This window comes from Crocuta crocuta, unplaced genomic scaffold, assembly GCF_008692635.1.
Source record: "Crocuta crocuta isolate KB4526 unplaced genomic scaffold, BGI_CrCroc_1.0 scaffold318, whole genome shotgun sequence".
In the NCBI taxonomy this organism is placed as follows: Eukaryota; Metazoa; Chordata; class Mammalia; order Carnivora; family Hyaenidae; genus Crocuta; species Crocuta crocuta.
The window spans coordinates 1,325,471-1,340,901 of NW_027531425.1; the positions used below are offsets into that span (position 1 = coordinate 1,325,471).

Below are 15,431 nucleotides of genomic sequence, written 5' to 3' on the forward strand. Positions count from 1 at the left end.
GTATCCACATAATTCCTATTACAGTATATTGTTAAAACTGTTCTATTATCAGTTATTGTTAATCTCGTACTGTGCCTAATTTATACATCAGACTTTATCATGGGTGTGTATGTAATAGGAAAACACAGTATACGTGGCATTCAATATTATTAGTGGTTTCAGGCATCCGTTGCAGGGTCTTCATATCCCCCAGGGATAAGAGGGAACTGCTGTAGGGGTGCCTGGGCGGCTAAGTTGGTTAAGCGTCTGACTGACTCAGGTCACGATCTCATGGTTTATGAGTTCGAGCCCCTCATCGGGCTCTGCGCTGATGGTGTGGGGCCTGCCTGTGATTCTCTCTCTGACACTCCCCTGCTTGTGCTCTCTCCTCTTCTTCTCTCAAAAATGAGTGGATAAACTTTATTAAAAAAAAAAAAAAAGTGGGAACTGTGGCAGGGTATTTGTGTAACTTGAGTGGCTACTATGTATTACATGGTATATACCTAACTAACCACAGTCTCCTGGCCGTTTACATCTTCCCAGTTCAAGTGAAGTGTAGGAACCTTACCTCTGTTTACCCTCCTTCATATATAATTGTCTTAAATATTTCCTCTGCATGCTTTGAGACCCACATAAGACAGTGTTACAATTTTTGCTGTAAACATAAAAGCTAAAGAGAAAAAAATTCACCTTATACACCTATATTTTTACTTTCTTCATTGTTCTTCTCATGATCTAAGATTCCTTCTTTTATCATTTCCTTTTCATTTAGAGAACTTACTTGAATCATCCTTTTAGCGTAGATCTTCTGGTGACAGATGTCTTGATTAACCTCTTCATTCCTGAAGGATATTTTTGCTGGTAAGAGAATTTGGGTTGGCAGTGCTCTTCTTTCAGTGCTTGAAAAATGTGCTGCTTCTACTTCTTTCCAGGGTTTCTGATGAGAAATCTGCTGTCATATGAATTGTTCCCAGAGGTAAGATGTCATTTCTCTCTCGCTGCTTTCAGGATTGTTCTTTGTTTTTAGGTTTCAGAAATTTGTCTCTGTGTCTTGGAGTTGATTTCTTTGAGCTCACCCTGTTTGACATTTGCTCAGCTTCTTGAAACTGTAGGTTTTATATCTTCTGCCAAATTTGGGAAAATTTCAGCCATTATTTCTGTAATACTTTGAAGCCCCATTCTTTCTTCTCTTCTTTTAGGACTCTGATGGTATGGATAGCAGATCTTTTATTACAGTCCCATAAATCCCTGAGGCTCCATTCATTTTTTAGTCTCTATTTTCTCTTTTTCAGATTGGCTAATTGTTATTTTGTCTTTCAGTTAATGGATTCTTTCCTCTTTTCTCTTCATCGGCTGCTGAATCCATCTATTGGGTTTCTTATTTTAGATGTGTGTTTCATTTCTGAAATTCCCATTTTGGGAGCACCTGTGTGGCTCAGCCAGTTGAGTGTCCAACTTTGGTTCAAGTCATGATCTCACGGTTTGTGAGTATGAGCGCCACATCGGGCTCGCTGTCAGCACAGAGCCCGCTTTGTATCTTCTGTCCTCCTTTCTCTGCCCCTCCCCGCGCCCGCGTGTGTGAGTGCGTGTGTGTGTGTGTGCGCGTGTGCGTGCACGCGTGTTTGCACTTTCTCAAAAATAAACAAATTTTTGAAAAAAATTCCCATTTGAGGTCTTCTCTACATCTTTTATTTTTGTTTATTTCAAACATTTTCATAATTGCTCGTTAAANCGCGCGTGCGTGCACGCGTGTTTGCACTTTCTCAAAAATAAATTTTTGAAAAAAATTCCCATTTGAGGTCTTCTCTACATCTTTTATTTTTGTTTATTTCAAACATTTTCATAATTGCTCGTTAAAACATATTTATGATGACTGTTAAAATCCTTGTCAGATAATGCTAACTAACTTCTGTGTTATCTCTGTGTTAGCATCTGTTGATTGTCTTTTGTCATTTGTGTTGAGCTGTTTTTTATTCTTGGGTTGATGCTGATTTTCAGCCGAAACTTGGACATTTTGGGAATTGTGTTGTGAGACTGTAGAGGATATGTAGATCTTGTGTTTTAGCTGGCCTCCTCTGACACTGTATCAGCAGAGAAGGGAAGGGGCCATCTTGTTAACTGCCAGATGGGTTGGAAGTCCAGGCTTCTCACTTGGCATCATTATGTCCGGCGGGGTTGGAAGTTCAGGCTCCCCGCTGGCCTCCTAGGCTGAGGCCATCCTGTTCCTGTTCCGCCTGTGGCCGCCACAAACACTGCAGGGGGAATCCTCATTACAGGCTGGTGCGTATGGAGATCTCGTGGCCCACTGAGCTTTATCGGACACCAGTGCAGTTAGTGGGGAAGGGTGCCTGGCTATACCCAGGCGAGAGTGGAGGTCTAGAATATAGTTAGACCTTTGTTGACTGGGATGGGGGTGGGGTTGCAGTTTTTCCCATGGTGGTTGCTGGAGTAATTATTGCCTAAAAGTTTTCTGTCTCTCTGGGTTGTCCTTTCCTGGTCCCCTGGCTCATGAAAGCACCCTCTTCTTGAGGCTCTATTTCTGTGATCCCATTGGTGTTACTGGGCGTTGGCTTCTCTAGCACTTGGTCTGGGATATAGAAGCAAAAAGAAAATCCAAGGAACTTTCTTTTGTGTCCTACCTCATATATTATAGTCTTTAGCAAGTCTGTCTTTTCTCTTTCTTTGCCTTTCAGAGTCTTTTTGTGTTTGTTTTACGTGTAGTGTCCAGGGTGTTGCTATACTTAGCAGGAGGAAATAATTCCTTTTTTAGTTATTTTAAATAACAGGTACTTATTTTTAGTATTTTGTTTACACTGTGATGGAGCTATTTCTGGGAAGACCTCAGAAAGCTCAGATACTCCCTGCCCCCAAGGGGGAAAAAAATACTTGTTATGTCAACACTTACGGGCTAGCAGATTGTAGACTCTTCTAAAATACTCAGTCTTTCATTTCCTGGAGCCACTTGTAGCATTATCTTGAACTATTAAGAGCTTTTGTTACTACATACGAAAATGTCATGATGGCGTTCTTATTTATTGCCTAGTTGTGAAAGCTTGTCGTGGGTTTGTGTATATGTAAAAAAAGGAAATATTGTTGACCCCTGCAACTAGGGGTATGTGTGACTCTGCATTTCTATCCATGAGAGCGGCACAGTGTACTTGAACTTAGAACATGTGCTAAATTACCTTTTATTTTTTTTCTTTTTCCAGCTGGAGTCGAGATGGTCATAAGCTCGTGAGTGCTTCCACTGATAACATAGTGTCACAGTGGGATGTCCTTTCAGGCGACTGTGACCAGAGGTTTCGGTTCCCTTCACCCATCTTAAAAGTCCAGTACCATCCACGAGATCAGTATGTTCATCTGCGCTGTTCTTTCCTGGGGCAGGGTCTCATCCTGTATGGACTAGCTCCAGGCTCATGATAATTTCGGTTTGGGGTTTTAGGAGGCAAAAGCACTCATCTCTTCAAACCTTCTACATAAAATAATGTTTCTATCTATGTTGGCTCTCCTGAATAGATGTTAAGGAGAGTGGGTGTTGTGATATAATTAAAAATTGGCCAGTATTGAGACTTTGGAAGTGGGCAGAAATATGGTAACTGGTCCTTGACCTGGAGCTTTCCATGCCTCCCTCCCTCCCTGCCCCCAATTATTTGAATTTCTTTAGACAGAAATAGTTCAGTATTACAACTACATTGAAGAAAAAGAGTTACCCAGCAGTCCATTATCCAGACATAACTGTGTTCATTTCTCTTGGTTCTCTATTAATCAAGTTCTCTTCAAGTATAAAGTTGTTACACCGTGCTTTGTAGCTCACAAAGCTCTTCTGTGCACATGAGCTGTGCATAAATATGCGTTTTTACATAGTTTTAGTTTTTTGCCTTTTCACTTTGTTGCATACAAATTTCTATGAGTTTGCTACTACTTCATGTTTTATTTTAATGATTACATCCTGTTGATCTCTTCAGTTGTTTCCCTGTTATTAGACAGTTAGATGCTAGGCCTTTCCACGGTGTGAAGTCTGCCCGGGCTGGGAGAGGTGATGGAGGTGGTGACAGGCACTGGGGAAAGCGGGCAAGAGAAGCAGCCTTCTGATACCGAAGCAACAGCCAATGTACTATTCATATCTTTAAACAGGAACAAGGTTCTCGTGTGTCCCATGAAATCTGCTCCTGTCATGTTGACCCTTTCAGATTCCAAGCATGTTGTTCTGCCGGTAGACGATGACTCCGATTTGAATGTGGTTGCGTCTTTTGATAGGCGAGGGGAATATATCTATACGGGAAATGCAAAAGGAAAGGTAAGCCTGGAAGTCGGGGAAATAAGCATCAGTCATCCTGTGTGTTGGCTTAGTTCATGTTTCCTTGGTTTGCTTCCTTTGATATTTCTTTTATCCCTGGACTAAGCCTGTCGCCTGCCTGTATCAAATGTAGCCCATTTTCCTCTCCTGCCTTTCTAATAATTTCTGTTCTTTTGATTTAGAGTGGTCAGTAATTAATTCAGCCGTAAGAGGGGGCTGAAGGACCTTTTGCTGGATGCTAGTAATGAAGGGCTGTTACTCAGTTATAAAAGTTGAAAGTCATAGTATGAAATGTAATACATCTGATGATAATGTCTTCATGCTTTGTTCTGTAAATACTGTATAATTCAGGCCAGCTTAACCTATCAGTTAGTGGAGTAGAAGTGAAGTTGAGCTGGGCTTTAAAGTCCCGTTTAAGCTTAGAGTTTGTAGTTCCATTAGGCAATTTGATTTTTTTTTTTTAATGTTTGTTTATTTTTGAGAGAGAGAGAGAGTGGGTGAGGGGCAGAGAGAGGAAGAAAGAGAGTCTGAAGGAGGCTCCACACTGTCAGCACAAAGCACGTTGCGGGGCTCAAACTCATGAACCGTGGGATTGTGACCTGAGCTGAAGTCAAGAATCAGACATTTAACTGACTGAGACACTCAGGGGCTCGTAGGCAACTCGGGGGGTGTGTGTGTGTGTGTGTGTGTGTGTGTGTGTGAGACACTCGGGCTCGTAGGCAACTCGGGGGGTGTGTGTGTGTGTGTGTGTGTGAGAGAGAGACACTCGGGCTCATAGGCAACTCGGGGTGTGTGTGTGTGTGTGTGTGAGAGAGAGAGAGAGAGAGAGAGAGGCATTTAGGCTAGTATAATTTTGTGGCTATCATAGAAAGTGGCCATTTTTGGAAATTGCGGTAAACTATGCATAACATAAAATACAACATAAAATTTACCATCTTAACCATTCTTCAGTGCACAGTTCAGTGATACTAAGTACATTCACATGACTGTGTACCGATCACTACCACGTGTCTCCAGAACCTTGTTCATCTTGCGGAACTGAAACTCCACTTGCTCAGCAAGAACTTCATTCCTTGCTCCTTCTCCAGCCCCTGGCAGCCATCACTCTACTTTGTCTCTCAAAATTTGGCTACTCTAGGTACCTCCTGTAAGTGGAGTCACAGAGTGTTTGTCTTTTTGGGTCTGGCTTCTACCGCTTAGCCTGATGTCCTGAAGACGCCTTCATGCACAGTGCAGGCCAGCATTCCCCTCCTTTTCGTGGCTGAATACGATTCCGGTGCATAGATGCGCCACCTCTTGTGTTTCCACTCATGTCAGTGGACGCTTCAGTTGCTTCCACATTTTGACTATTGTGAATAACACTAAATGTTCTATTTCAAAAAAAGGTTAAGACACGGTCCTTTATTTGAAGAGTTAAAAGGCGGTACTAGTTAATCAGGTTGAATACATGAGAACAGAGATGTTTCTATATTTTTACCCAGCTTCAGAAATGGAAGCCAGGTCTGGTGACTCGAAGTTATCAGAATACTTAACTTTCTTTTTTCCCTTTGAACTTCAGATTTTGGTCCTAAAAACAGATTCTCAGGATCTTGTCGCTTCCTTCAGAGTCACAACTGGAACCAGCAATACCACAGCTATTAAGTCAATAGAGTTTGCCCGGAAGGGGAGGTGAGACCTTGTCTTTTTAGGGACGGTTTTAGAAGTGAGTAGAATGCAAAGGTACATTGAGAATCACAGTTTTTGTGTATATCATACTTACATTTTTAAGAAAGTTTACTGGGAAAATAATCCGGAACCGGCAGTATCTGGTTCTTAAGTTCATAAAATGTACCGCATTGAAGCAGCAGTCGCGTCTTCCTTCTGTGGAGGTTGTCAGGCAGTCCTTTCACAGACAGGATACCTGGGTGGTATGCGCTTACGACTGCAGTGTCTGGCCTGTGGTAAGCACTGGGTGGAATCAGCTCTTTTTAGGATCAGAATCGAAGTCACAGAATTTGCATAGTAGTTGAACATAACACTGTATTTATGTAAAGTCTGTTCTCCTTTTTAATGTCCGGTGTTTTTCTGGTAAGTTTGGTTACCCAGCTAGAAGTAGATATGTCACAGAAACGAGAAGAAATAGGTTGTCCGTGTCAGGAGGAGAGGTGACAGTCCGCCTAGTTAGTGTAAGACCACCTGTGTTGTGTACTTTGAGGACGTTCATGATCAGTATTCTCGTGAATTAAGAAAAGGTTGGTGAAATCTGTAAGAAGGTAGCGAAATAACTTCTGTGTTAGATTTCCAGTGTCATTATAGTAAAAATTTGAACATTTTAAAGTGACATACTTACTTTATTATTAACTCATTAGGAAGAATGTGTTATGTACCAAACGTGCCAGAAAAATGAAGTATTTAGATGCATCTAACTACAAGTTGGTGAATTCAGCATGCAGGTTTCAGCTTAGAGGGCTTGGGTTTCAGTCAGATACTGAAGATTAGTTTGTGCATATAAGGTTTAGGGATATACACACAGTGTACAATGTACTTTCACTTCAAATTATATTTTGGTTTGGAAGGTGATAAGTAAATACATAAGCATTCTAGCCTATTGCTGAATCTCTTCTCTGTTTATTGGTTGTCTTACGGTACTGTTCTGAGTAACAGGTAGTAATGGTAACTGTTAACAAACAGATTTCTGACCTCCGGTGTTGATATTTTTATCCTTTCTCCAGTTGCTTTCTAATTAACACAGCAGATCGGATAATCCGAGTTTATGATGGCAGAGAAATCTTAACTTGTGGAAGAGATGGAGAGCCTGAACCTATGCAGAAATTACAGGACTTGGTAAATAGGTATGTTTCCCCGCCCAGAAGAATACAAGGCGGTTCATGACCTGGGCTCAGCCTCTGGTTCTCCTTCGGTGCTTTCTTTGTCCTTCAGGACCCCGTGGAAGAAATGTTGTTTCTCTGGGGACGGAGAATACATAGTGGCCGGCTCAGCCCGACAACACGCCTTGTACATCTGGGAGAAGAGCATTGGCAACCTGGTGAAGATTCTCCACGGCACGAGAGGAGAGCTGCTCTTGGATGTGGCTGTGAGTAGGAGGAGAGGTTACTGTCCTCACCAACGTGCGACACATCATCTCGGACCCGTTCTGAGAGCCGATTTTTCTTTCCTTCCTTAAATTTAGTGGCATCCTGTTCGACCCATCATAGCATCCATTTCAAGTGGAGTGGTATCTATCTGGGCACAAAATCAAGTAGTAAGTCTTTTTCTGGTTTAATTGCTTTGAAGCTAGACCCTTTTTCTGTATATCAGAACCTTAGAGTTACTAAGCTAAAAATGACCTGTTTAATTTCTTCTGCACGTCATTCTTGTAACTTGATTAAATAGATTCAGATTTGCTTTTTTTTTTTTTTAATGTTTATTTTTGAGAGAGAGAGAGAGACAGAGGGTGAGTGGGGAAGGAGCAGAAAGAGAGGGATCCGAAGCAGGCTCCAGGCTCTGAGCTAGCCATCAGCACAGAGCCCGACGTGGGGCTCGAACCCCTGAACAGCAATATCATGACCTGAGCCGAAGTTGGATGCTTCACCGACTGAGCCACCCAGGCGCTCCCTAGTTTTGCTTTATTTTGACGTGAGGGTCTTAGCCCAGAGCTGACTTTTACTAGCTCTGTTTTAAAGGAGAAAGCCTGGTGTGTTCTCTGTTAGATTTTTCTGTTACTCCTCTGAGAGAGAGTTCTCTTTTGCTCTTCTTATTTTCAGCTCAGTTCGTTTCTTTTGTACTCTTTGGTTTTATCTTGAACACCTTTAATTTGTAATTTGCATCCTCCTAAGAAAATATAACGTTTTACCTGATCATTTTATCATAAGATTAAAGATGGCAGTTCTTATGGAAGAACTATATAGTTAATAACTTAGGAACACCTTAAGATAAATAAATCCTTGTGGGGACCTAATTTTTATTATCTGCTAGATGTCATCTCCAATTTCTGCGTCTTTTACATCCTCCGATCTCTCATGTATATCAGTAATGTCTGGCTTGTAGCCTGTTGCTTTCTCATGTGGTTAAGTAGAGTATTTTGTTTGTGGCATAGGAAAATTGGAGTGCATTTGCCCCAGACTTCAAGGAATTGGATGAAAATGTAGAATATGAGGAAAGGGAATCAGAGTTTGATATTGAAGATGAAGATAAGAGTGAGCCTGAGCAGACGGGTAAGATTTCTTGACTGCAGCCTGTTTCTTTAACCTTACACAGTTGTTGTTTTTTTAATTATTATTTTTTTTTAACATTTACGTATTTTTGAGAGACAGAGACAGATCATGAGCAGGGGAGGGGCAGAGAGAGAGGGACACACAGAATTGGAAGCAGGCTCCAGGCTCTGAGCTGTCAGCACAGAGCCTGACACGAGGCTCGAACCCACGAACTGTGAGATCATGACCTGAGTCGAAGTCAGGCACTCAACTGACTAAGCCACCCAGGTGTCCCAGCCTTACACAGTTTTGACAGTGTTTCGAGAATTTTTGGGTGGTAGGCACCTACGGTGGGCTTCCATGGGCATTTTTCAGTTTTACTAGGGGCCCACAGCACTCCTACTATCTCCCTGCGTGTTTCCTGATTAATTACACATGGTAAAACGAGGATTTACATGCGCACCTAGCAGTGCTTCTCACAGGTGGAAATTTAGCACGTTTGTTGAATAATTTAAGTGTCATGAACCGTTTGGTTTTCCTTCCTGGTTTCTCCAGAATTTTAGTTTATGGAAGTCATCAGGCTGCCAGTAAACAGCCGTTTTATACTTCTCGTGCCTCCGCTGTGTTTCTCTCCTGCAGGAGCTGATGCGGCAGAGGATGAGGAAGTGGACGTCACCAGTGTGGACCCTATTGCCGCCTTCTGTAGCAGGTGAGCCACCTCTGCATGTGAGGCTTCGGTGTGCTGCTTCCTCCCTGCCCCCGCCTTCCCTGGCTGCTCTTTCAGCCTTCGTTCAGTAGGTCAAAATGATCATGTCTTTGGTGTCCAAGAAATTCTGTTCCTGTTCTCGTGATAGAGAATCCTCAGGAAAACTGAAATAATTCATTTACGCTATTTTTACTACTGATTTTATTATTTGTATAGTCTGATTTCCCTTAACTCACCTTGGCTTTCTTAAATTTCTACATATACACCTGTTGCTTATGGGTAACATAGGTGATTCTGCCCCAGAGGAAGGGTTCATGGTTTAAGCAACTGTCTCCTCTTTTTTCCAATCCCTTGGCTGATCCTGTTCCAAATAGTGATGAAGAGCTGGAAGATTCAAAGGCTCTATTGTATTTACCCATTGCCCCTGAGGTAGAAGATCCAGAAGAAAACCCTTATGGCCCCCCACCGGATGCGGTGCAAACCTCCCTGATGGACGAAGGGGCTAGTTCAGAGAAGAAGAGGCAGTCTTCGGCAGATGGGTCCCAGCCACCTAAGAAGAAACCCAAAACAACCAATATAGAACTTCAAGGAGTACCCAATGATGGTAAGAGCTGCGTCTTCTCCCTGGTGCCCAACAGACATCTCTGTTCCCCTCTAGCACAGTCTGGTCATTTCCTGTCCGAGTGATTTTACCTTGAAGGAAATTTCCCATGAGTCTTTTTTTTTTATCGTGCCTTCCAACTTGGTAGTAATTTCATCTGCTTTTGCTTCTCCTTTAAATCAGAGGAATTGTGCCTTCTAGTACTTGCCTACGTGATAGCTTTATATCTTCTGACATCTGGCTCAGAGTGCTTCGTTATACCATTCCTCCTTTCCCTGCGGAGTGGTGTTACTGGGTGCTCAAGTACTAGGCAGGCCTGGAGAATCTTTTCACTCTTCTTGCCGACCTTTGCAGTCGGACTCCGGAAGCCTTTATCATTGCCCCCTGGGATAGGATGGAGGATAGGCTAGGCGTGCGTGCGTGTGTTCACTACTGAACATTGTCCGTTCTCTTCTAGCTAAGCACCCATGAGTGACTGGTACATCTCCCTCAGGGTGGGGGGTGGGTTCCTGCTGCTCTAGGCACTGTGGTGTTTGTTGATTGCTGCTGAGTTTTGCATCAGCTCTGCAAGTTGTTTCACTATCTCTGCTTTACAAAGGAGAAAATTGAGGCTTTGAGTGGTCAAGGGACTTGCCCAAGGTCTCGGGCAGTGGTGGAGTCAGGCTCTACCCTGGTCCATCTGGTTCCAGAGCCCCATTCCCCCTCTGCTCTCACGTGCCAGCGTGCATGTGTGCCTCCCTGCTCTGGCGCAGTGCGATGTGTCGTCAGTGTGTCTTTTGGCCACCTCGTTGGTTTAGAGCTACTATGGCATGAACCGTGTGGGCCATCGGTGACCTTTGGCCAGGCAGCTGTTTCCCATTTAGCGGCCACTCACCTGTAGTTTTAGAATCTGGGAAAGCAAACTTTTCTCCTTGTGTTAATGGTCTGGGACCTGTGAGCAGCACTCTTTGGCCCTGGGTGGTAACAGCGTGTGGCATGGGCCTGGTTGGGCTGCTGGGGTGGGCAGCGTGTGGATCCCTCTCTGTGCCTCTCTGTCCTTTTACAGAAGTCCATCCACTACTGGGTGTGAAGGGGGATGGCAAATCCAAGAAGAAGCAAGCAGGCCGGCCTAAAGGATCAAAAGGTAAAGAGAAAGATTCTCCATTTAAACCGAAACTCTACAAAGGGGACAGAGGTTTACCTCTGGAAGGATCAGCGAAGGGTAAAGTGCAGGCGGAGCTCAGCCAGCCGTTGACAGGTAAGGACACACTGGGAGCGCTGTCTGGCTTGCTTCGTGGCCTTGCTTTGCACAGCCCCTGACTCCGTTTACCCGGAGCGTTCTTTCCCTCCTTCCCTCCTTTCCCAGCGGCAGGCTGCTGCCACAGGCAGGCTAACCCAGAGTTGGCTTCATCCAGCGGCTCTTCACCCTGGGTCCATAAATAGGTTTCAGGGGACCTAAATCCGCCTGATATTGTATGCCACCCACTGTGGGAATATTCTCGTGGGAAAGAGGCCCGTAGCTTTCATCAGATTACTGTAGGAATCCACGAACCCTGACAGGGTAAGAACCCCTGGCTTAATTCATTTCTTTGCCTGCGTTTGCTTCTAGGTTTCTGTTTTGTTGGGTTTTGCCTGCAATGAAAGAGCAGGTAGCTAACCAGGAATATAAGCTTGCTGTATATGGCCCTGGCTGTTTGTGTAGTGTTTTGTCTTTCTTTAAACTGTTCAAATCCCAGAAATGCTTGTTCTCACCCTCTCAGTAGTCCAGAGGCAATGACAAAGTTGTTAGTAGTCCCGTCATGTCACGAAAGAAGGTGAGGTGTTTTTCCAGATAGGACAATACCAGAAAAGACAGCAACTGTGTATCTGTGTAGCTTCTTAACTCCTAAGCCTTTGAAACTTACTGAGTTTTCTCACTTTGACTGAGGGAATAAATTTACTGGGAGATGAAGAACAATTGTAATTTCCTATCAAATACTTGTGAGTGCAGGCCAAATGGTCTCGTTTGGAAGGTCATAATCAAATTAGAGTCTATTGCTATTCAAACATTATTGGGTTTTGGAAAACATGGTTATGTATATAAGCACTGCCTTAGTGCACACAGTACTCTGGATTCCCTATGACTAGGTTGGGAAACTCAGGCAGGACTGATAAAATAGCAGTGGTTGTATTCAGGTGTTTTCCTCTGGCTTAAGATTTTTTTTTTAATTATTTTTTTAATATTTATTCATTTTTTGAGACACGGTGTGAGTGGGGGAGAGGCACTGAGAGAGGGAGACACAGAATTGGAAGCAGGCTCCAGGCTGCGAGCTGTCAGCACAGAGCCCAACACGGGGCTCGAACTCCCGAACCGTGAGATCATGACCTGAGCTGAAGTCAGCCGCTTAACTGACTGAGCCGTCCAGGTGCCCCATCCTCTGACTTTGAGATTTTAACTTCAGTGTGTGACCCCAGATGTGCTGGTGTGACACATACTAGAAGGCGAAACAGAGTTCTTTGTTTGAGGCACACCTTCAGTCAGTTAACTGTGGTGAACACGAATCCTCCGTAGAGAAGGTGAAGCAGACTCGACTACTCATTTTGAGTATTCCACCTCATATGTGGGTACTACTCATTTTGAGTACTGCACCATCATAGATTTAGGTGTTAGGTTTTCATAGCCAACACGTGGCACCGAGCACCAGCCTTGTTTTCCCAGCACCAGCATTATGTTGTTCCACTGAGAGTCGGGGGTCACCTCTCCATTCAGTCCACCGCGGGCGCTCTCCACATGCATTTTAAAATAGCTGGGAAGACTTACATGGTCATTTCCATCAAAGATAGCAGGCCAGTAGCTGATTAATGTAAACAAAAACAATCCTTCCATAACCTACTTCTTGTACCAGCTATGGCCACCACAGAAAAACACAGTTTATGTCTAAATAGATTTTTCTGGCCTGAAGAGCTGAAATACTTCAGGGTGATGTAAAATGTGGCCAGACATATTGAATTGATTGAAATACTCTAGCACATAGTCTCCTAGCGTCTTCGAATCCTGCCAGTAATTATTTGCTTTTTAATAGTAAGTATACGGCAAATAAACCATTTAAAAGTTTTTGAAAATTCACATTTTTCTCTCTACAATTCAGTGATTTCAACTTCTAATTTAGTTGATCTGATCACCACTGTTAGATTTTACAGCTCAGAGTATATAATAGTGGTGGTGTTTCTCAGCTTTCCTTAAAAAATGTCTGAACAAGAGTCAGAATCAAATGTCAGAAAGTTTACTCAGCCATTTATATTTCCTAAAATTCTCAAAATACTGAATACAGTTTGCAATGAAGTTTTGAAGTGTGTGTGAACTGTGTACATCAGTGTCGGAAGTCCGTGTTTCAGAGCTCCTGGCACGAATGGATACCGTTATCTAGAGCCTGTTAGAAGTTAACTCCTGCCCACCCTACTGACCAGGTTAAATAAGGTACCGACCTCATTAAAGTCCAGAACTTGAATCTTGGAATAGCCGGGGGCTGTAAACTGGACTTTTATTTTCTACACTGTTTTTATTAGGCATTTGAGTTGATCAGCCTTAAATTGAGGCAGCTGTTCTGACAGCTTTCTCCTTCAGAAGGACTAAAGGAGACTCCAGGCCAGGGGGATGGTACGTCTTTTGACAACACACACACAGGACAATGGCTCAGATGACACAAACACTGCACCTGCCTCTCATGACTGTGCAGCGCACACTTCCCCGTGTAAACTACACTTCCTTCCTTCCGTTTTCGCCTTTCTCCTCTGGCCTCTCCTGTTCCTTGATCTTTTCCTGAATGGAAAGCTCCCAAATCGCCATGGCTAGATGAGACCAGAGAGTGCCGGGGAGCAGGATTTAGAGGACCTCAAAGGCGGCCATTGTGGCTTGCTCCCAAGACTTCCTCAGAAGGCTGCACCTGATTCACAGACTAGCTGTGGTGTGGCTTGGGTCTTTATGGAGGCCGCACGGCGGGGGGAGAATGTGGACAACTCTGTCAGGCCTCGGAGTTTCAGGACAGCCTATCGTATCTTGTGTGTGGGATTCTGAGGTAAATCCTCTTTGGCATTTGAATTTTGTGTTCTTCCACGCCTTAGAGGTGTTCCATAAAAAACAATCTGTGGTCATTGTAGATTTTCAGGAGATGCTAAGAAACGAAACCTGATCCCAGATGTCTGAGGTTGAAGCGCCTTCAAAACTCAATTCTGCGTGAGGGTTGTATTTGCTGAGTCGGGCTTTGCGGATCTCCCCTCTCCCCCACTGCCCTACTTTTGCAGTAGAGCCAAATTGTTGGAAAGGATTATAGATGCAGGCTGTGTTGCTGCTCAAGGTGCGTAAATGGCAACTGTTAAAATCTGCAGTTGACCAGTTACTGATGAAACTGGTCGCTAAGGCCTAACTGGCCCTGATAAAGCTGGTACAGCCTGTTGCATGTTGCAACAGGAGACTGTGCGTTTTGAGGGAAGATTGGAAGACGTACAGACCTGTATAGGAATAATCTGGCATTTTGCACTTGGGGCTACAGAAAATTCTTCCCTGTCAAACAGCTTATTTGGTATTAGCTAGCTTCAGTGGACCCAGCTCCCTGAAGACACGCTTTCCGTGATGAATGAGGACCTGTCGGTGAGGCTTACTTAGTGGTAGCCCTGAGTGAGCTTTGCACTTTTGGGAAAGGCCAGATCAACATTATCAGCACCATCCATGCGGTTCCTCTAAATTACCTTATTAGATTCTCTCCGGAGCACAGTCGTCAGAACAGAAACTTGAGATTGAGCAGAACCACCAGGGCCCTTGTTGCCGTGTGCCTGCTCAGAGATTGCCTGAGAACTAGGGCCTCTCGGCTGTAGACCTCGTCAGTAGCCAAGTGTGACAGAGCTGTGGCACATCCCACACACGGCCTGAAGGCCTCTTGGAATGATGGGTTTGAAGAGGTTGGTATGCACCTGGGTCTCTTGGGGGTGGTGAAGGCCAGAGCGACCATAGGTGCTGCTTCTGGGAGCATCTGGACACCATGAGGGTTTCCCCGTGTGTGGCCACGCCGCTGTCCCAGACCTCTGAGCCTCCTCTGAAGTCTGATTGTTTGGTAGAGGTGTTTTTTTTTGTTTTTTTTTTGGTGAGGTTTTTTTCCCCCCATCACGTCGCTCTCTCTCTTTTAATGTTTACTTATTTTTCAGAGAGAGAGAAGCCCAAGCAGGCTCCTTACTGTCCGCACAGGGCCTGATTCGAGGCTGTCTCACGAACCGTGGGATCGTGACCTGAGCCAAAGTTAAGAGTCGGACGCTTAACCAGCTGAGCCTCCCAGGCGCCCTATCCCACCTCTTCTCTCTTTTTTAAATGATCAGTCTTTAAAGGCTGCTTTATGAAAGAACTCCTGCTAAAATCAGATAGCTACTTGGATATTTCTTAATACTTTACGATCTTATCAGCGGACTAAGGTGACGTTTGAAAGTTAACATCCAGTGTTAGACTGCCATGGCTTTGGCTGCCATTGGGAGGTGCCAGTAACAGCTGTTCATCACGAGCCCCATTTCTGTTAATTTTCTGTTATCAGCAACTCTTACGTTGCAGCAAAATAATACAGATCCTTGGGGCAGATTTTCAAATAGCCTGGAGCTGAGCTCTTGGGGTGCTGTTTCTCTGTATTTTATCTTGCTCATAGTAGTATTGCTTGCTGTGGTTTGGGGTTGTTACCT

At 44.0% G+C, this 15,431-nt stretch overlaps 1 protein-coding gene across 3 annotated transcripts in view; it reads left to right on the forward strand.

Annotated features, from left to right (window-relative positions):
* RBBP5 (RB binding protein 5, histone lysine methyltransferase complex subunit) overlaps positions 1 to 15,431 on the forward strand; it is a 38,075-nt gene that overhangs the window by 16,736 nt on the left and 5,908 nt on the right. For 2 of the 3 annotated variants that reach the window (XM_077771940.1, XM_077771939.1), the window contains exons 4-13: positions 3,189 to 3,329; positions 4,114 to 4,276; positions 5,835 to 5,944; positions 6,988 to 7,107; positions 7,196 to 7,349; positions 7,446 to 7,517; positions 8,352 to 8,469; positions 9,088 to 9,157; positions 9,529 to 9,758; positions 10,801 to 10,878. In XM_077771940.1, the coding sequence (XP_077628066.1) occupies positions 3,189 to 3,329; positions 4,114 to 4,276; positions 5,835 to 5,944; positions 6,988 to 7,107; positions 7,196 to 7,349; positions 7,446 to 7,517; positions 8,352 to 8,469; positions 9,088 to 9,157; positions 9,529 to 9,758; positions 10,801 to 10,878 (1,256 nt within the window). Of the gene's footprint in view, positions 1 to 3,188; positions 3,330 to 4,113; positions 4,277 to 5,834; positions 5,945 to 6,987; positions 7,108 to 7,195; positions 7,350 to 7,445; positions 7,518 to 8,351; positions 8,470 to 9,087; positions 9,158 to 9,528; positions 9,759 to 10,800; positions 10,993 to 15,431 lie in introns of all 3 variants that reach the window. The other variant, XM_077771938.1, reaches the window with a different exon arrangement.